Here is a 22,953-nt window from a genome sequence, read left to right as displayed (position 1 = left end):
TCTCTCCAGGTTGTGCTCCACTGGTGCCCCCGCAGACTCGGGAGGCACCAGTCACCCATGGGCACAAAAGTACCTTTCAGCTGCCTTTGGACATAGGCATGCAAACATATACTGTGGATCAACTGCTCTGTAATGACTGCTAGTTAAAAAGTTTAGAAGTTAAACTGCAGTAACTTAGCTCTGCTTTCCGCCCACTCCAAATTCTTAGGGCTTCAGGGTCCTTTTTCAACTTTGTTAACACAGAGCAGCCTTAATGCTACTCTAAATTACACATGATAGAAACAGGGGGCAAACTTAGCAGCTGGGGGTCACGATCAATGCTGAGAAACATCTCAGCATTGAGCTCCCTGAGGATTTGGTGAAAAGACATCTTTATTCCTGCAACCAGAGTAACTGTAGGCACGTCTACACGTGCACTCAACTGCACAGTAACTGGTGGTACTGTGCAGTCTCGGCACCGCAGTAGCTCGTTGCTATGGTGCAGTAGGCAGCATTATGGCTCGTGCCTGCTGATGCTACACCACTGTAGTGATGAGTTACATCGCCATAGCTTGTCACTACAGTGATGTAGCAACTTGTGTAGACCACCCTGTGTCACTGAGTTCACCATTGGATTCCACTTTCTTTTTATGAGACAAATGGTTATGCAGAATGGAAGCAATGGACAATCAGAGAGCCTCTGCCTGTATACTGAAAAAATGTTAAGTTTAATAAGAAAATTGCAGACAAGAAATTATTGCACAGGAATATGACACCTGGAATTCCTTTACATTTAATGAGGGAATTTTTCTGTTTGGATTTTTAGAGAAAAGCTACAAAAGCAAAAGCCAAACAAACAAAAGCTTATTCAGTTGAGTTCAGTAGCATGTATATACTATCAGGTTCAGACTGACAAAACCTTGGCTAAGTTCATCAGTCAGTAATACACTGCAATTTCATGATGGACTATGTGAATTTGGGCACTTGTTGGCACCTACGCTACCTTTCCACATCTAAGAACTCCCTTTTGGCCTTGGTATCGATACAGTCTTGGATTTCATTGATGTCATAATTATATTTAAAAAAAACAGATGATTATTTAATGTTAGCATGTTATGTAATTAAGTTCATGTAGTTTACATATATGTTTTAAGTATGAAGCATGGTCTGATCCTTGAGTCTGGCTGAACTTGGCCCAGCAGTCAAAGGATGAGAGATGTAATTTCTGCTTCACTTCCAGGTGATGCCAGAGGTGGCAGATGCAAGGACCCTTTCCATATAATCCGAGATTAATAGTGTCTTTTGGATCCTCTGGCTATACTAGAAACTCTGCTTGGCCATCAAAGTAAACCAGTGGCTCTGAAAAGGCTGTGAATCACAGAAGGTTTTTTGTTTCCTTCCCATACAGATTTAATTAAGAAGAAAACATCTGTTGCTAATCTCTGAATCCCAGTGAGGTATATTAATATGATATTCAAACCTATACCATTGGGTCAGATCTTGAAATACTTATTCAGTTTTTCCTCATTCTAAATTCCAAATTCAGGCAAAACTTCCATTCTATTTATTCGATATTTTGCTTAACTGAGGATTGAGTATTTTACCTATTAGTAGCAGCCGTACTGAAAATCATGCCTTAGAAATCACTCAACGCCAAACTATTAAAAAATTAGACTTGAAGTGGGAAAACAAGTAAGACAATTTCAGCAATAAAGTCTTGATGAAAAGCCTGAAGAAATGTTTGGAACAAGTAATTTATCTTGAAGGCAGAGTATAAATCAAACATACAGTGTTATGGCAGCTGCCCTTTTGGAGCAGTTTGCTACAAATGCAAAAATAACTTCTTGTTTTTCAGGTCAAGCACATTTCTGAAGATCCTCCTTGTAAATGCCCTAGTAAATTCTGTGTGGAGCGTCTTTCACAGGGAAGATACAGAGTTGGAGAGAAGATCCTCTTTATTAGGGTAAGAAATTTTTTCTTTTAATTTTTTTGGCATATCATTCTGAAGGATCAGTTTCATCTCATTAGCAACATTTTTTAACATATGGACTCCAGCTTTTCCCTGTAGCAATATTGTGTAACAGGAATTTTTTTCTCTCTGACATGTACAGACTCTGTTCGACTTCAAAATCTGGACTATATAATCCACAGGTAGGGCAGGTGAGCCTGGGGAGTTAATATGGTAGACCCTTTTAGCCCTAGGTCATTGATTTCATTCTGTCCACAATCTATGAGGAGTAAAAGACTTCACAATTGGGATTGAGGGTCTCCTCTCCCTTTTTTTTTTTTTTTGATGGAGTATTTACTTAACAAAAGGGCTGTCCCACTTTGTATTAATCTGGTACTTTTTTTAGTTTTAGGAAAAAGTGAAAGACTTAAACAACATGGAGCCTCCAGCTGAGGTACTCTGGTAGGATACTGTGGGCAAAGCGTGCACCACTAATGTGTCTTTTTTGCAGATTAACAGAAATGTTCAAACTGCTGTTGGCTATTACATGGCTTTTATAAGTACTAAATTATTGCACATATGGTAAAAAATTATCAGAAATATAAATGGTTCCTAGCATCAATACATGGATATGACCTCTTTCCAAAAGACATTATCTGACTGTCATTCTGAGCTACTTAATCTTTTCTATATCTACTAATTTTGAAAATACCTTAGTTATCTTAGTTTTACAAATACAGGGCTATATTCTGCCTGGTTTTATGTTTTTCCTCCAAACTTGTATCATCCCTGAATAAAAGCCAGGTAGAATTCCAGTCCTTGAGTTCAAGGAAATAAATGAACTGTACTGCTTCTGCTGAGGGATGCATAGCTCTGCTCTGGCATAATTAAGGATTTAAGGCCTGATCCAAAATCTTAAAAATGACAGCAAGATTCGTTTCAGACTACAGAAATTAATGACAATCTTTGTCTTTGTATATTACTTCTTTATGGGTCTAATCTTGTGTTCCTTAACCACTGCCTTCCCATTTCAGCAAAGGATTGAAGCACTAAAGGGCTGATTTTAACTCTAAGCATGTGCTTAAGTTAACGAAAGGACCTATATTAGAGATTTTGTTATATAATTTACATCTGTAGCTTGATTTTTGTCCTCTGTTATACTTCATGTTTCATGTATCACTTTTAGCCCAACTGAAAACAGATTCTTAACCATGGAAAATGAATAAGTGTGGCTTTTCAGCTATATTCTTAAAACTGTCTTGTATAAAATTGGTATTTTGTAGCCACTTTACCCTTCTCTTTGCTTCCTTTGAGGCCCATTCTGATCATGCAGGTAAAGGTGTGATGAAATCTAATGCAAGATTCACATGATTGGAGGATTGTGCATTACATCCCATCATGCCTTATTGCAGGTTCAGGGGGAGCCTGATCTCAGCTCTGCCAGTGATAAGCCCACACAACCCAGCTGAGGGGCTCCCAGCCATGGGTGCACCCCATGCATCCCTAGAGCTGAAGGATCACTTCTGTGGTGCATCCCCACCCAGGGGGTGCAGGAAAATGCTTGGGGCTGGAGAATGATTCTATAGCCCTGGGAGTTTTCTGCAATCCTGGGGGTTCCCTGTACACTGGAGCCCTAAGGATCATGGCAACTGCAATCCCCAGGATCCAGGGGTTTTCCACACCCCCAGGGATGGGAGGATAACCACTGCAGCAAATCTCTGGCCCCAGGGGTTTCCTGTACCCCATACCTGTACCCTGCACCCTGTGGAAACCCCCATGGCTGCCACACCCCATGGCTACCACAGTCCCTATTACTCGGAGATGGATGCAAGATCATGGCTGCTGCAACGATCCCTAGGCTGGGGAATGGGTGAAATCCCTGGGCCCTGGGGATCATGGCTGCCATGATCCCTAATGCATAAAACCCCTAGACCCTGGGGATTGCTAGGGCTCAGGGGTTTTACTCTGGGCATGGTGCACCCCTTTGGCTGGGAGCTCCTGCTACATGTGCAAATTAAAGCTCGATAGAAACCAGCTGCAAAGTAAGGACACATTTTTAAGGTCTAACTTTGTAGCTGGTTGGAGCTTTTTATGGTGTGATAGCTACTTTGTACATGTAGCTGGTCTTTGGATAATTGCAAATACCTGTAACATGTAGAAGGGGCCTTACTTTTAGATCACAACTACCTAAGTATTCTTCAGCTTCTACTTTTTATAAACTGCAAGATTTTCTCCCAAAATACTGTGTCAAATTCCCCACTGCTGGCTTCTCTGATAAAGTCCAATCCAAGTCAATTATCCATTCCAAGTGTGCAAACAAAACACCCCTTTCATATCACGCTACTGCGTTCCAGGTAGAATTATGCCAAAAAATGTAATAGTAATATGAGTTAGACATTAAACTGTAGTATTAGGGCTAGATCCTCCACTAGTGATGTCAATGGAATTTTTACCATTAACTTGACATGAAACAGGCATGGACCCGAGGGTTTAAAACTGAGGTACAATAGTGTCTGGTTGTCAATAAAATCTGCCTCAAAGTATTCCAGTGGGTAAGAATAATTCTTCACCAGCCTATCTGCACCCATCAACCCATGAGTTTTTCATACCTAGATTTGTATGCAAACATTTTAAACCATTTGGCCACTACTTTATTTATTGCAGAAATACACTTAATTGATATTTATTTTCCAGCTCCTCAAGCTGATGGTAATAATTTCTCTATCTGCTTCATATATGGAAGAGGAGACGTTCCCAGGCACTGCCATTCTCTGTGTCTTGCGCATAAAATAACTGGCTAATCATTAAACTTCCAGAGTAGTCTGTTTCAGGAGTCTGGATATCTCACTGCCTCTTTACAGCCGAACCTAGTTCAGCAGAAACCAGTATAAAAAAACTTTTCCTAATTTCAGTTGATCCAGGCTTGGAGTTTTGCTTGGGGTATAGATAGCCGGAAGAATTCCAGTAAAACATTTTTGTTAGAATTTAACAGTTCATCAACATTTAACTGTTCTATGAAGATGCTTCAATTTTGATGAATTTCTTCTGGAACTCAGACAGGATTGCTATAAGTCCTTCCTGGTTTCCTGCCAACTAACTTGCCTGGCTCCCTGGCAGCCTGGGTTGCAGGGGTCCATGGCTCTGAGGCAGCCTACCATGCAAATTTCCTTGGATCGGGGACCCAGAGTTCATGGGCCACAGCTCCAGAGCAGTCAGCCCTACCAGGTAAATTTCTCCAGTTTCACATAGACCTTTCAGGGAGAATTTCAAACTTTGTGTTTTCTTTCCATGTTTTAGCAAACCAGATTTTGATGTATGAATGGCTTTTTAAAAATGGAATTACTGTTTCGTATACAGCTTTAATGGGTGATTGCTCTGTCAGGCTTTACCCCTCTCATGGAGATGCCTGAAGTTAAGTCAAGAGCTTTGTTTAGTCCTGAAATGTTGTGTCTCATTGGATAAATGTACATGAGATGTTTACTGCGGAGTTGCCTAGCTAGCTCCACAGTAAAGTCTCAGCATTTACACATGTGGCCCTATTAGACTGCAGTAAACTAATAAATACCACTGCAAGTTAGTACGTGTAAACACAAATACTGTCCTGCAGCGGCATTACTTGGTGAACTGCAACACACGTGTAGATGCTCATGGAGCTGGCTGGGGCATGAGGATACTTCAGTGTGGGGGCTGCCTGCCAGCTAGCCATGCACTGGAGCACCCTCATGCCCCAACCAGTGCCTCCACAGCTTGCTGAGCTGGTTCAGAGCAGCCCCAGGCTGGTAGGCTGACCTCCCAGGCCACCTGCCAGCTGGGTCTGCTCTGACCTAGCTCAGTGTGCTGCGGTCCCAAGAGCACATGCAACTAGTATGCTCAGGCACAATAAACTCTAGTGCAAACTGCACTGGAGTTTATTCAGTCAAATTAATTACATGTGTAGATGTGCCTACTTATAACTAATTTACATCAGATATTACAATAACAGTTTCAAATGCGCCTAAGTGGTCTAGAAAATCAAGCGGTGTTAAGCACCTGATGTCTTTACAAATCTCTTGTAGATAGGTAAATAAATATCTTTGGCGCTCAACATCCAAATCACTTGGGAACACAGGCTTCTAAATTTATCCTCAATCTGATGTTTACCTTACTTGAAGGAAGTGGGCTAAATGGATCTATATATATCACTCTTCCTGTCACTTTAAAATGTCACCTCTCTTCAGTGACACCTAGATGCTGTTATAGACACAAAATGCCTGAGAATTTATAAGGTTCTATTTTAAAAGTGCTACAATATTATTTAGATATGATAAAAGTATACTATAGCCACTGTAATACTATATGTATGTAAATAAGGGTATATACAAGGACTACATTTCTGCCAGTGGAATCGCAGTTCCACCAATAGCAATCCTCGGAGACTGTTCCAGCATTCAAGCAGTTTCTACAGGCCAAAAATGATGGGCCAGGGAGAAACTCTTACTACTTCCAATGAGGTAGAAGTGACCTCTGATAGAGTTTCTACTGGAGAAATAAACACTTGTACAATTACCTCTCCAATAGAAGCTGCAATAATGTCCTCCAGCATCCCAGAGTGCACTGCTCTGCCCCCCTCTTCCCTCCAGAGAGACAGTCAGTAACTCGGGATGTATTCTACTGCTGCAGCCCAAGATGTAGCAAACCATTCCCCCAACAGCTGTGGGGCTGTGAAAACCCAGTCCCTCTCCATAGCCTTGGGGCTGTGAAGCTGTCAGGTCCCCCACCCACCTGCATTCAACCCCAAAACTCCCCAGACCACCCCACTTCCTTCCCTCCATGGCCAGATTTCTGGGACTCTGGCCACGGTGGCAGGGCTTCCCATGGTGACAGCCTACACCCAGTGAGATCCGGGATACCGGCAGCCACAAAGCACTGTGGCCAAAGATTCAGCTCTGGTTGCAGTGGTCGGGCTTCCTATGGTAGCAGCAAGCACCTGACCCGGAGCAGACTTACCCAACTTGTGCTGAAAGCAGGTCTGTTGGCTTGTGCCAGAGGGGTAAGGATCCATTGTGGGCTGCTGGGGGGAAAGTGAGAGGCTTGAAAAGACAGCAGACCTGCTCTGCGTCTGCTGCCTGACAGTGAGAGGGAGGGAGTTTTGTGGGGAATCGGGGTATGATCCCATAGTACCACCAACCAATCAGTTTTGGCCTGATCCCTTTGGTGCTGTCAGCAGTTTCCAGGCAGACAGGGGAGCTTGCAAAGCATGCTGGGTGGTGTGTACTTAGCACTACCGTCTGAGTGCTGTCAGTAGTACAAGCTGTCTGTAGAGTGCCAGCTGGGCCGTGTAATGTTCGTACAGCATTCCATCGGTAGGGTTTCCAACTGCTTAAGCTAAACTGCGAAAAGTTCACTGGTTCATTTGAATGCTGATACACCCCTTGAGTTCATTATTGTTTATAATAATTATCGCTTACAATGGTGAGACCTTGAGAGAAATATTCTAAGCCCCCTAATTATGACTTTCAAACAACCTACCAACCTTGCCCAACTCAGCATCAGAAGCAAACTCCCCGCTGCTCAATAGACATCAAATGGTACACAGCCTTGCCTTAGAAATAGCACATTTCTGCTGCTACTACAGTCAACACCCCCCATAACAAATCCCTCAGAATCCACAGATCCTATGCTTGCCTTTCTCAAAATGTGATCTATCTGATCCAATTCACAAAAAGCCCTCATGGTAACTACATGGATGAAACTAAACCGTTACTACACACCAGAATTAACTCTCACAGGAAAAAGTATGAAGGACAAAGATGCACATGTCAGCAGGATCACATTTTTCACAGAACAACCACTCCCTTTTTGACCTCAGTATCCTTGCAATCAAGGGAAATCTACTTTTTAAGAGGTGAACTTATGAACAAAAATGCATAAACTGGCTGGACACTAAGAACCAAGGACTAAACACTGATATTGATTTTTGACACATTAAAAATCTACCTGATCCCTACACACAATAAGTATTAATGATCTCCCTTCTCCGCTCCCCCCCCCCCCCGTTCAGTGGCCCCCTCTCCCCTCCCCCCCCCCCCCCATTTCCCTTTTGATAGGTCTTGATCTCCCAGTAATTAGCTGCTTTTTATGCTAATTGTTTGCCTGCTACTTCTGGGAATTTCCCTCCCCCCTTTAATTTCGAAGAGCTACTCTCTTGTTTTAACGTTTAGTCTGCTTGCTTCTCTCCTCAGACTTGATAATGTCTTATATTCAAAAGCTTGTTGAACTTTATTCCAAGCATGAAGTTGGTCCAGTAAAAGATATCCTTGCCTCTCAAAATGATTATTTAATAATAATAATAATAATATCAATTTTGTAAAAATAATCTATTCTATTCCGGATCCATAACTTTTTATGGCAACAAATTAAAAATACTTCTATATTCTGATTTCTAAAAGGCTTCATGCTGCTATTTCTAGAACAAGGAACAGAAACAACAGTGTAAAACAAAAAATGTCCTTCGTGCATAACATATGCAAAATCAGTATCTGTTTATCTGTAGTATTTACCACAGAAAAGGAACAAAAACCAATAAGCCTGTAGGGTTTGCCAGATTAGGCCTCAAATCTTTTGTCTTTCTTTTATGCGGTGGTGTTCCTTTGTACGTGAAACCAAGAGAGAGCAAATTTTGAACAATGGAAATCTTTAAAACATTAAGAGAATACAAAGGGGGTGACAAGGACCTGTGTGACAAGGCAGGGTAGCTAAGATGTGTTTCCCAGATCAGACTTACTTGAGTCCAGGAAATTAATAGATTCAATTTCAGGCCATGCATAAACTAAGCAAGACTAACATAATGTGGACAAGACAGTTTTAATATTTAAAACAGATTTATTTGCAGTAAGACGTGTGTCTTGTCTTAAATTTTCTTCTTTCTAATTTATTTATCCTATGTTTGCCAGCCTTTGAGCAAATGATTTTAAATGCCACTAAGTGCTAGAAACAGAAGCCATGCTTTACAATAATGCATGGCTAATTACTTAAGTAAAGGAAATGACTGTATCCAATTTAATAATGTATAAACCTGATACTTTGGCTTAATATTAACATGCCATCTACACATGTGCAAACTATATATACCAAAGTGCCTACACATTATCCGTTGCAAATTAAATCCCATTGCTGTGCCATTAAGTGGTTTTATGATGCTTGACTGTTGCTTAATCAGCCTCAATCCTTCAACTAAACTATTTAAGTTATTGGCATGGTTTTTTTTAAATAAATGAAATAATGACATGATGAAAATTTTATGTTTCACAAATGGAAGCCTTCAGTAACTAAATAGATACCTTTTCGTAGATCCCTTGGAGTTAAATAATTAAGGCCTGGGGTACTGAACAGCTTTGATTTCCACTGAAGTCATTGAACAATGAATACTTCTCTTCTTGATCTGGGACAGGCATTGTATGTCTAACAGAAGAATTGTTGCCCTCCAGTTAGAGATTGCCAGCATTAAGAGGAAACACGCCCCATCTGCAAGAACGGTCTTCTATTTTGATACCTGGAAGACTTCCCTAGCATGAGAGTTTCACTAGAAACATTTTCACTTGAGTCCTCTGTGATCAGGGGAAGTTGTGCTGTCACTGCTCTCCAAGGTCCCCTTGGCCCAGGGAAGATTTAGAGAGCAGCAGTACCTCAAATGTTCCCTGATTACTAGGGGTACCCCAGTCAGGAAGGTGTGGGGGCATTTCCCCACAGCTCAGCTCCTGTGGTGGGAAGGAGTTGAGTTTCCATTGCCTGTCTGTGCCTTCCCTAGACTAGGGGGAGTCCAGTCTGGGGGAAGCATGGGAAGCTTTTCCTTGCTGCTTCTCTTTTCCCAGGCACTAGGAAGAGTGGAGCAGCAGCTGTTTGTTGTGCCTTCTGTGAACTGGGGTTGTCCTGGTCTGGGGAAGACATGGAGAGCAGGAGAAAGCGGGTATCTGCAGACTGGAACACCTGGATGCTCCCTTTCCCAGACAGATTTCCCTAAAATTTGCAGTGGTAGTAATGATCACCTGTCTATGAGCCTTGGGCAAGGTACGAAAGTACTTTATACTAACCAAAATAATCCTAACAAGAACCCCTACCTTGTTAAACACGTTCAAATTAGAAATAAGATGTATATTAACAGTGAGGGTGTTTAACCAAGATAAATGATGAATTCTGTCTTTCTTGAAGTCTTCCAAACATGAGTGTGTGCCTTTCCAGAATATATGGTATACTCAAACACAAGGTATTGGGCTCAATATGGGATGGCACTCTATGTCCTATGTTATAATGGAAGTCAGACCACTGTCATTTTGCTTATACATACCTGAAAGAGAGAAACTGGTGAAGAAAAGGCAATTTTCAGTTACAGTCCAAGAGTTTAGTGGTTAGGGCACTCACCCAGGATGTGGGAGATGCAGATTCTGCCCCCCATCCAGAAGCAGTTTGAATCTACATCTCCCACTTTCTAGCAGTGTGTTTTAATCACCAGGCTACAAGCTAGGTATTATACACAGCATTCTTCAGACCTTTTCTAGAAACTGGGTGGCCAGAAAAATGAGATATCTGGGGCCAGGAAGAGAAGCATGAATAAGAGGGAAGCTGGCTCAGAGCATCTTTTTGTCTCACTGGAGGAGAGGGGGCCTTGCCCTGTCCTCTTTTCCAGCTGGGATATAACTTCCCTCTGTTCTTTATCCATTTTAGCCAATGACTATTAAAAGCAAAGCAAATGTTGTTGCTTGGATTTGGAAGAAGGATATTATTGTACTTTCTCAATTTAAGTATAAGCTCAAAAAAGCTGTAATTATAAAAGTATAGATCAATATATTCTAATCATGTTCCCTCTACTCTGCTTAGGCACAAGGGAGGTATGTACTAAAATTACAATTGACATGATATTTCATAGGTTATGTTTTAGCTCCTAGACAGACTAATCAATAATTCAATGCCATAATGTATTATGTATAAATGTCTCATTCTTTACCTACTCTGCACCAGAAAACCTTAGTCTCTGCATATTTTTTAAAATGAATATATTAATTTGCATTCTTTGCCATTGCTACTGCAAAAGAAGCTGAAGTATTGTAGCATGTTGGAGCATAAAACTGTAGACCTAGGAAATGTCACAGCTGCCAGGCAAACTATTTATTTTAGATTTTATCATAATTTAACTTAGATGAAGAGGCCTCCTAATGTCCCATAACAATATTTAAAAGTGAAATTATTTGGTAAGTTAGAAGACAATGTAAAATAAATGTAAGCCCCTAGGCTGTTTACTTCAAGAAATCAAAGTCATTTTTTATTATTAAATATAAATATATCCATGAGGAAGTGCATAGGAAAAAAATACTCGGCTTCCAGTGCACTTGATTTTATTTATGGGTTTTAATTATTTAGCCAAAATAGAACATTCACAGGGAGACTCCAAAGGGTAAAAGTAGGAATTAGGCACCCACCTAGCACTGACTTTCAACAGGAACTTGGGTATTTGACAGCCCTTTGTGCCAATAGTCTTTTTTCTTCAAACAAGACAGGCTTCAAAATCAAGCCCTCGATAACATTTCTATTATGTAAGAAAGGTAAATTCTAACATGTATCTTAAAGTGTTTAAAAAAGAATCAGTAACAGTAGTGATTATTTTTTCTCTGTTTGCCCCCTTTCTCTCTGTGGAAGATATTTAAAAAGATCTGCCATCATACACGCCTTGTCCAGTGGTGTGCCCCTTGGTCATTTTTTCCTGGTGTATTTCAATTAAAATAGCTGCCAATATCTTTCCAGTATTTCATTCAAAGTCAAGAGATTTTTGGAGCAAAGTTTAATAGCTGCTACTGTTCACAGGTCAAAGAGGGCATATGAGCCCCCTCTACATATGCAGGTAAAGGCACGATGGGATCTAATGCATGATTCACAAAATCATGCCATGACACAATTGTGGGATCATGCATTAGATCCTATCATGCCTTACTGATGGTGTAGGGGGAGCCCAATCCCAGGCTGCCCCTGCACCAGCAAGGAGCAAGCTACCATGGCTGGGAGCCCCATGCACCCCAGGTGAGGGGCTCCAAGCTGCAGGAGTGCCCTACATACCCCCAGGGCACAGGGATCATGATCTCCCTGCCCTGGGGGTGAGGGAGACCCCCAGGACTAGAGTGCTGCTGCAGGGTGCTGCTACATGTGCAAATTAAAGCTCAAAGGCAACCAGTTATACAGTATACATTTTTTTTAAGGTCTTACTTTATAGCTGGTTGGACCTTTTACTTGTGTGATAAGTACTTTACATGCGTACCTGGTCTCAGGGTAATTGGGCCATTAACCAGTTAATTGCATGACACTTGTAATGTGTAGTGGGGCCATAGAAACACACAGGATGGATTCTGATGACTTTATTCATGGTCAGTAGTACAAATGAGTCCCAGTTAGAACTGACAAGGCTGTCACTCCAATGGCGAATGACAAAAGCAAAATTTTGCCCTGATACCCATAGCTGTAATGCAATGTCCTACAGAAATCAATAGCTTTACTTATGGGGAAAAGAAAGCCTACTGCAAGCAAAGAGATGAGCAAAAAATAAAATGGTAATTTCTGCAAAATAAATATGGACTCAATTAGCAGGAGATGGATTTATTTTTGAGATTTTTGGACTATTATACAGAACGGGCAGCTTTCAGAAAGCTGTAAAAATGCACTTGAATATATTGTTTCTATTTCAGCAGCAGGACCAAACCACATATCTTTAAACAATCTGAACACTATATACTATCTTGCCAAACCACTGGCCAATTCAATTGTTATTATGCAGTAATGTCATTCTTAAGTCTGAGTGGAAATCTCAACATAAACTATGTGTTTCTGCAAGAACACTCAGAACCAAAACATGGCCATAATTCCATAGAACAACAAACATTTTACAATTAAATGGTACACTTATGCAGGAGTCTTGAATGCATAATGAGAATCTCATAGCAGGACGGAAATAAATTAGCTGGCCTGTTGAAATAAATGAGATCTGCTGAAAAATCACTCATTTTTCTCAATTGTATAAAAGAATGCATATATAGTCACACTATTAAAGTAACCCCTTAGTAGTTTATGCTGTAAGAATTCAAATACCTGAAGGGTCATTATAGACAGGATGGAGAGGTGCTTTTTTCTGTGGCCATAGGGGAGAGGACTAGGAACAACAGCTTAAAACTGCAGCAGATGAAAGGTGTATACAAGAAGATATGGAATCTCCATCCCTGGAAAGTTTCACAAGTAGGTTAGGCAGACACTTGGCTGGGATGGTTTAGTCAGGGACAATCCTGCCTTGAGCAGGAAGCTGGACTAGATGACCTTGTGAAGTCCCTTCTGGCCTACTTTTCTGTGATCCTAATTAAATCTAATATCATAAATAATTTCAACAATTTGTAAAAACAGCCACAGGACCATCATTCTTCAAAGGTAGTAAAATGTTTCAATTTTCATTTAGTCCACAAGATATTTCAGTAGTTAGATTATAATACATGGAGTCTTCTACTTAGACCATGTTGAATTCTGTCCAAATTACCCGCACATGGGAGTGTCTTCATTTTACTAGATAAATCAAAAGCTTGATGCTTTCATCCTTAAAATATGACACCAAAGACTAGCATGTATTCTTGCTTCACAGGATCAGATTTTAAAATTCCAAAATGTAGAAGGTAATCACTGTCTCTTCCCTCATACAATATGTGTTCTTATAGTATGACTTGATACTCTTCCAGTTATTTATGGCATATTACCATAAAAATATAATTAAACCAGAAGGGAATTGTCTACCACTTTTTCTTGCTGGGCAAGCTTATTGTTCCACAGGTGGAAACAGAATCCAAACTTTTACAAAATTTGCCAGAAATTGATATTATAGAGCTAAGTGAGTGCCACTTAGGCTAGTGAATATGAAATAAAGTTTATAGCCCTTTGTGTGGGCAGATTAGGTGCCTGCCAAAATATATTCATGCCTAAAAATGAGGCCGTAAAGCAGTAAACAGAATGTCACTGGCAGTATCAGTGCTAGAACTCCTTAGCTTTTGTGTCTCACTTCCTGTTTTAAACTACTAACCAGTTCTGTTACCCCCCATTAAAGCAGATAAAGATAACTGAATCAAGTGTTGTATTCCTCCTAACTGAAACAAATAGCCAATTTCACACCTTTATGGTAGAATCATATTCCTTGCAGTCGCATGGGTTTCTGGACCTGGAAATCTGGCAGCAGGGGAGTGAATTTAGCTGGACTGGTTTGGGTAGATTATGATCCACCTAATGGAAGGATGGTATAGAACAGCGGTGCTCAACCTTCTGGTCCTGTAATCCAGAAGTAATGACACAGAGTTGATCCATGGGCCAGATCCTGTGTGCTGGATCCAGCTGCATGCTGGCCTCACCCTGTGCACCAGCCATTTCTGTGTGCTCGATACAGCTGCATGCCAGTCTGGCCTCAAGCACTGTGGACCAGTGACAAAGCATGTAGGGCCCATGGATGTGGATATTTGGAAGCAAGGCAATTCAAATTGTCATCACTATCTCACTTTAAAATTTCCAGATTGGATGAAATGGGTCTGCAGGCAGGATCTGGCCTACAGGCCAGAGATTGAGCACCACTGATATAGAAATTGAAGCACTGGAGTAGGACACAGAAAATCTGAGTTTGATTTTTAGCTGTGCTACAGAATTTCTGTAGGCCATTGGCTAAGTCACTTAAATACTTCCTCAGTGGAGTAGATGATTTTGTGAGGTCCCATCCAGCCATACATTTCTCTGATTTAAAGATCCTTGGAAGCAAATGTGTGAAATAACATCATCGTAAGTAGTTTTCCATATTAAGCAGTGTTAACATAATATTTATATTACTTTTTGTGCTTAAGGCTCTGGCAGATAGTATATTTAGTGTGTGATTAAATTGTAACATGCCATGTCACACATTTAGCTGATTTATGGTGCTGTAAAATAGCAAACCAGCTACAACAAAGTTCTACATTTAATGTGGAACAACTTTGTATCTGGTTTGTATTGAGCCACAAATTGAACATGTGACATGTATCCTTGACTGGAGATGCACCTTGCCAGAAGCCAACAATCCTTTGATTGTCAGAATCAGGCAGGGGGCAGCCCCAGGGTCTGTGACACAGCGACCCCATGCCTGATTTCAATGATCAACTGATTGCTGTGATTGGGAAGAAGCCAGCCCTGAGGCCTGCGACACAGTTGTAAATCCCATCGATCGTCTGATACAGTCACCATGCCAGGCTGCGCTGCCATGCCTTTCAACTTGCCAAAATACTGGAAGTGCAGGACTGGGAACCCAATACTAGGTAACCCACAGGTTGGAAACTTGAAGGTACACCATGGACCTTTAAACAGTGTAAAAAACTAGGGATTAGGGAGCTTCCCTATTCCTAGCTGCGTGTCTTTATTATTGTGTAATTGGGGTTTTAGGAATTTTATGCCCCATCCCAAAAATTGCATGTCATGCTATGTACATTTGGCATGATAGGATATGCAGTTTTTCAGATCTGGAATAAAATTCCTTAAATCCTATTTGTACAATTATATTAACATCTGCCAGGCAACTAACACTTCTCTTTATGTTCCAATGTAGCTGCTGCTTAAGCAGTGTAGGGCCAAGTGGGTCCTCAAACATGCCTGCAGAAAACTTGCTGAAGTCATTAAGAACTAAAAATGCACGATAAGGTCACAGTTTGGAGCTTATTTCATTTTTGCTTAGTCTTTGATTTTTCCCTTAGTCTTTTCATTTCTTTGTGGCATCATCACTATAACACTTGACCATTTGAACCTGTCTGCTTGTCTCGTACGCCAGCTGTCAATGGATTTTAGCAAGCATCATTTACTAAAGATTGACCTTACTTTTGGAATGGAGTATTAAGAATGCAATAATTAAAGTCTTCTCACTGCTAGCAAATGGCTATAATTAATCATGAAAATGGTTATGGTGTGGCCTGCAACCAAGAAGCAGATTAGCTGGCATTCATTGTTATAATTCCACTCAAGTCAATAGAAGTTCAAAGAAGACAGTGGAACATTGTCACTCTAGCCTCTAGTTTCTAGATTTTGCTAATGTGAAATGTATTATTAATACTTTGTTCAAGTTCTTTTGGAACCCACAATCATTACTGTAATTTAATTCTCAGCATTTTGAAATAATTTTCTTAAAGAATAAAAATCTTCATTCTTGAGCTGAGCTTAACTTTTTGGAGTTGTTTTGAGGTGATATTTTGATCGAAGACCTTTTAGTTCAGATGCTTCCCCCATATGTTTTGATCTGAAATATTAAATACACCGATCAACCAGATTTATTCAAATTTTACTTGTTTTTTTGGTCAAATAGTGCCCAAAAGAGTTTTTGAAGAAAATTTGTTTGGAAATTTTAAAGTGATAACCATTCAGAATCTGTTCACATATGGCATTGTCTAGGGGGAAGGGGAATTTTTTTTTTTTTTTAAGTTATACAGCATTTGTCACTAGACCAAATCCATGAAACATGAATCCTATGTTCTCCAAGGGAAATATGATGAAATGTAGAGTTTTCTCACCTCATGTGGGAATGTTTGTTCGAATTGTAGTTTGTGTATTTGAAAAAGAAAAAAACAAACCCTGGAAGTGAAGGACAGATAGAAAATATGACATGTTTGGATTCCTCTAATTCTAAATCAGCACCAGCTGGCCCGAGCTGTTTCATGCCATGCTGTCATTCCCTGGTTCTATATCCAAAGAATAGATTTAACTAAAATGATAAGTGCACACCAGTTTGTTGAAACCACACAATTTTTTCAATCTGTTTTTTGATCCTGGGGACAGAAGCTGCTGTTTTTACTCAGCGTTTACTCTGTCTCTATTTAGGAAAATTCATACTACGATAAAAATTGATCTAGTCATTGTGCATAATTTTGTTGTCAGAAATGTGCCTTTTGGCTACATAAAAGGATCAATACATACTTTACATAAGTTTATAAAAATAGCATGTGTGATGGAACTAATTGCTGTAAACTTGGTGCTCGTAGCTAGACTTTGGGTGGCAAATGTTTCTATGGACAAAGTTGAAATTATTTTAGAGTAACATTGTTAATCTGCATGAAAAACTCTCTTTAAACCTATTGTTGCAGAATATACAGGGGAAATGGAATGATTCATGTCATATTTACTTCATATAGCCTGCAACAATTTTGAACTTCTACATATTACCATTTTTCAGCATAAACATCCTAACAAATAATTACATTCATGTGAAGTTAAGAACAGTGTTTTGTTCATAAGGAGACCTGTCCGTACCTATCTGTGTAATACAGAGCCAAAAGGGTACCTCTTATTTAAAGGCAGGCCCCAACATTTCCAAACTGAGACCATTTTTTTAAATATATATAGAGAGATTCTGTGTTCTCAGTTTGCAAGAGTTATGGTCTTATGATAAAAGTTATAAAGAGCTCTCTCTGATAAAAATTGTCCCTGTTGAATAGGGATACTTTCTTTCCTTCCTTTATCCATTTTGTTTAAGAGCATACCATACATCTTCTTTCAAAAGGCAATTTCTTTCTGTGCTCAGCTGCAGATCATAGTTGAATGCCTGTCAGAAGTTGGCCCAAGCAAACCATCTGAAATAGACATCTTTGAATCATAGAGGAATTCATTTGTGGGCCTGAACTTTGCAGTTTGGGCCCTTTTACAGTGCATGCATAATTCGGAATCTTTCCAGCAGAGGCAACATTGCTGCAATGATGCAAAGGATTTTGGCATGCATCTGAAACACAAAATAAGAGTTTCCATTATCAAATCAAAAATCTTGGCCAAGTATTTTAATAGTTTTGGTGCCACACATTGTTGGCAGGGGCAGAAGTGCTCAGAGAGGAAAATACATCATCTGCTAGATGCATGCTTTAAGTCAAATGAATCATTAATTTTCATTTTACACGGCAGCTTCGTGCCCTACAGTCTCCAAACATGTTTAATGAGAGCTCATTACAAAGGGCTAAAATTACAGCACATATTAGCGCACTTTCAGATCAAAATCCGCTCTTTCTTTCTTCATTACAGCCTTGAAATATTTTATCATCAGCTATGCTCTTTCCTTGGCCATTTTTATAGAATATTTCAATTAAAGCTTCACATAAAGTAGTTAAGCAGTGGATGTGTCTACATGAGATGCTTTACTGCTCAGTAAACTAATTTACTGGGGTCCCAATCCCTGCATGGCCAGGAGAGGTGTCCCTACCTGGCAGCTATGTGGGGATCTTGTGGAAATTGAAAGGCTTCTAAATTAATCTTGAGCATCCTTGTAACTATTTCCCTTTTCATGGGGTTGTTTGTTTGTTTTGCCTATTCATTAAGGCAATGAACTCACAAATTTCCTTAGTCTACTGGTTTTCATTTTGCCTCTCTATATCTTCTTGGAGCAGAGAAAAACAAGCAACGATTCAAGGGAGCTCTGCTGATTTACATAATCTAAGGAAATGATTCAGTATTTCCATTAAGCAATCTTAACATGCTACTGATATTTTCACATTCCTTTCTCTTTCCTTTTTTTTCTTTCTTTTTTAGTTTCTTTACTATCAAAGTAAATAGAGTCTCATAGAAAAGTGGATACAGTTAGCAGCACTTGGATGAGAGTAAGCATCAGTTGGAGTGCTTACAAAACTGAAGAGAGAGTTTTGATTCTCTGGATGCCATCCAACAGTGAAATAAAGATACCTGGGCCACTATATTCTAGAAGTATTTCACTATGGGTGCATCTACACATGTGCTGTGCAGTAGACTAATTTACTGCACGGTAAAGCCTCACTGTATACACATGCACAGCAGTTGAGCCAGTGTAGACTAATTTACAGTGCCATCAAATAGTCCTGCCAGACACAGGTACTATCAGAGAAATTAATTACTGTGCATAAATGCATGTGTAGATGGTGACATCGGGGTTAGTTTATTCTGGCTGCTCAGATTGCACAGGAGTTTATTCAGTCACATTAATTGCACATGTAGATGTGTCCTATTAGTATGAAATGGGGTATCTTAATTTAATGATATACTACGTACTTTCCAGTATCTTCAGATTTTATAATCTAAGGACAAATAGGTAGGTATGCAGAGGTCAAAAGAAGGAGAACAATAAATATGTGGTTTATACACATCCTTTAGATTTTATGTAGGCAATAAAACAGAAGTAGGTCTTTAACAGGTACTTGTATGAAGACAGAGTAAAGTTCTGACAAAAACCATACGATTAAACTCAGACAAATGTGAACCATTCAGTGTAGAACCTGATGTTATCTGAAAGTTAACTGATATTTATCAAGCAAGTCAGAGAGAAGCTGGACAACCCTTAGATATTAAATTCAGTAGACATAAAAGTGAATGCAGTAGCAGCTACTCGTTGTTTTCTTTTTCTGTTACTTAAAGTTTCAAGAAGATTCTTGTAACTTTTTTAAATTGCTGCTTTTCTTTCCAGGGAAAAACCTGTCAAAATCAGTATCTCAACATATTTTCACTAATCTTGTTACTAAGCTTTTAGCATGTCACCAGGTTGTTTAACCAATTATTGATTAGTCCATCTTTAGCTGTCTAATCTAGCAGTATCTCCTGGAGGGCAGTTTAATAAGAAAAAAGAAAAGAAAAGAAAGGTAACATGCTGATTTTCGACTGCCAATGGATTTCTGGCTGGTATAGCAGTCCTCTGGAAGCCAAGATGTCATAATTTCCACTTGTAAATATGGTCAGTTTCTCTACTTTGGAACGATTAGACCAGTGTGAGGTTTTTTTACATATAGTTAAATGTACTTCTAATCTGTTCCTAATTGAAACAAAAAAGCACTAGATACCAATGTTATCTGCAAGTGGGAATTAAATTAACACCTAAAATGAAGAGCCACTTACAGCTGTAGGTGAAAATCATAATGTTAGAGCTCTGATATTACAGTGCTTTATGCTCTTTATCTATGCACAGAAGGTAGATAAATCTGATTCAAATAGGGTAAGGAGAGCCTCTGTCTGGTTTGAAGATTTTCCACTGGCAGGAGGAGGCAGGGGTTTTATTAAAAGTGATCAATACTCCATTTATATTTAAGTTCTAGAACTATAGTGGCATTCAGGATCCTGTGTAAGAACTGTCAGCCTGAGTCAAATAAATCAGTTAAACCTACTTTTCAGAAATAATTATGTTATGGTTTTGTGCTAATTTGTTGCTTCATGGTTCATGTTACCTAACTGCTTCTCTGTGATTTAGTAAGGGCAGTGGAGGGGTGTCATTTGGCATTTCATAAGGGTAGAAAGAACGCTGTTTCTGTTCCCCATTCCCAAACTATATACATTGGCAAGCCAAAGAGTGATATCATGGCCTTTGCATGCTGAAAGTGTACATTGTTCTCAGTCCGCCCTTTTCCCCAGGGTGCTCTTTGTAGTGTTTCTTTTTTTTTCCAAGTGGATTTAGTGTTTTTGAGAGGCACCTTAGAAAACACCTCCAGAAGACGGTTCTGAGCATGACCCACAGTGGGGAAGGGGTGGGTTGAGGGTCATTTAAGACATGGCCCAGGTGCCTTAGAGAATTATGCCTGAGCTCTTCTGTTGAGGCTAAGTGTAGAACTGAGGGTGTTAACTCTGTCCAGAATCACTGTCCTACAGTTACTGACAGGAGTGCAACGGCTGGCCTGACTTCAGAAACCATTTTTTATTTTAAACCAAACTTCAAAACATAGTCAATCTATGCTCCCAAAAGAGAGAGAGTAAAATTGTTTAAAGCATTCAGTGTTGGTTTAATGCTGCTCCCAGGAAGTTAGTAGTAAAACTCCCACTGAAAATGCTGAGTGCTTTTAAAAATCCTTCCTAGAAAATGGAAAACTAGAGATGAAAAGTATGCTGATAGCTGCTTACAGATGTGAAAAAAAACAACAACAGTGCTTTTCTTTCAAGGCAGTGTGCCCCCCTGCCAAGCACTGCGCATGATCAGAAGAGGTGTCATGTTAGTTTGACTCAGCTCACCTAGAGACTATATAGATCGCATGCTTCAGAGGGGCTTTTTGGTGCTTTTATCTTATAGCTGATTCAATCAGCTATTAGATAAAAGTACCAAAAAGCCCCACTGAAGTGCCTAATCTATACAGACACTGATAAGGTGGGTAAAACTGATACGCTTCCTCTTCTGCTGAAGTGCTGTTTGTTTGGGTTTTTTTCCTTTGCATTTGTTAGTGGCCAAAGGCTGCAACTTAGAACTTTAAACCCTATTTAGTGGCTAGACTGGAGAGCCAATAAGTATGAATGTGTTGAATATTTAAGGAAAAAAGCAAAATGAATATGTTTGTTTATGCTTCTCCTACCCAGTGGACTGTACATCCAAACATCTTGCTTTAGCTAGTAAAGAACATTGTGTTCATAAAATGGTTCTAACATTTCTGGATAGGTTTGCAGTATTATTTTTCACTCCTCTTGACTGACTTAACTGTCTTTGCTCTGATCACACTTCTCTCCACGTGGTCGGGTTGATGATTTGGGAGTATCAGCAAGATGAGACACCTTCAAGCATAGCTGACTCATCTTGTGTAAAGGGTGTTTGTGGTTAAAAAAAAGTCTTTATTGGACAAATTTCTCACGTAGCAAGGCCTGGCAACTTCAAGAAAATTTAATCATCAGAGAGTTTTGTATCAATGCTAGTGAATACTAATGTGTATAACCTCCCTTATGCAACAAAACAAGTGAAGTAGATTTGTCTTACTTTAGAGAGAATAATTAAAAATGAATAGGTAATTTAAGCATAGCTATTTAGACCATATGGGTAACCAGTGTCAAAACTAGAATTTAAACACAGAAACCCCTTACTTTTAATCCTCTGTTGAGCTCACTAGATGAGACTGCCTTTCACATTACCTAGCTGGTCAGTATTGACATGAACCATATTATATGTAGGGGATTCATAGCATGTCATGAATATTTTCTTGAGTTTTACTGTACTAGTATGGCATGTGTGGTCTTGTTGGAAAGCCAATGTTATCCTATATCCATTTCTGTTACTATATCACAATATAGATTATGTTATGCTGTCTGCATTAGGCCTGTGCGAATAGGGAATTATTCGATTTGGATTTGGATTCGGCTGATTTGGGGGACAGTGATTCAATTTGGAGATTCAGATCACTGTCCCAAATCGATTTGGCTGAATTGGCTTTGGAAGATTCAGTGCTGATTTGGAGATTCAGCCATAGACTATAGTGGGGAATCACTGAAATACCTATAACTTTGTCGTTTTTGAATGAAAACAGTAGGAATGGTAGCCTGTAACAGGGGGCCTTCCTGGTACTCGGGCAGAAACAGCTCACAAAAGAGACAGAAAGGCTGCAGGCAGAGGCTTAGGTGATGTTTCTATGTCCCTCCCCGAGAGCACTGTGATTGGAAGGGGACTCAGGGAAAGATCACAGTCACTGGCCAGCTATAGATGTCAGTCTTTCTCTCCCTGTTCCACCTCCCTCTTGCAGAGGATAGAAACTGAGAAGACTACCCCCTGAATCTCCAAATCTTTTTCCAAATCTCTTCTAAATTGATTTGGGAGGCTCCAAATCAATTTGGAGGGGGTTTTTTTGGTCTCCCAATTCAATTTGGATTCAGAGATTCAACCTTTGAATCAGGACGAATGCTCTCCAAATTGAATGGGTTAATGAAGCTTCACACATTCCTAGTCTGCATATATCTTTATGGTTTGGGTAATAGTTTAGTCAAGGAAAGGGAGTAGTTAAGGGAAAAGTTAAATCTCTCTTACTATTGTGTCTAGGGCAAAAAGAATTGCCACACAAGCAGAAGGGATTGGGCCCCAAGGTATTGTAATGGAGGAATCAGCTCCTCTATAGCAAAAGCATCTGAGAGGAATGGCCCATCCAGGCAAAAAAATATCAGGTACCTCAGGCTGATCAGTACTCTCTAGACAGTTGTTGTGATAGTTGTGAATGCTGGCTGAGGGGCTGATTGGAAGGATTTAGGTAGTTAGCTGTGGGTTAGGAAGGGTCACAAAGGCCCCAATGGTCAGG

The 22,953-nt window shown here is 39.8% G+C and overlaps 1 protein-coding gene across 4 annotated transcripts in view; it reads left to right on the top strand.

Moving 5' to 3' along the window:
• The window catches only part of GAS2 (growth arrest specific 2), a 163,241-nt gene that overhangs the window by 100,272 nt on the left and 40,016 nt on the right, over positions 1-22,953 (top strand). For 3 of the 4 annotated variants that reach the window (XM_025200390.1, XM_025200389.1, XM_006020707.3), the window contains exon 7: positions 1,835-1,942. In XM_025200390.1, coding sequence (XP_025056175.1) covers positions 1,835-1,942 — 108 coding nt within the window. Of the gene's footprint in view, positions 1-1,834; positions 1,943-2,090; positions 2,131-22,953 lie in introns of all 4 variants that reach the window. The other variant, XM_006020708.3, reaches the window with a different exon arrangement.

Source organism: Alligator sinensis, unplaced genomic scaffold (assembly GCF_000455745.1).
Source record: "Alligator sinensis unplaced genomic scaffold, ASM45574v1 scaffold165_2, whole genome shotgun sequence".
Taxonomy (NCBI): domain Eukaryota; kingdom Metazoa; phylum Chordata; order Crocodylia; family Alligatoridae; genus Alligator; species Alligator sinensis.
This window is presented reverse-complemented; position numbering and strand designations above follow the sequence as displayed.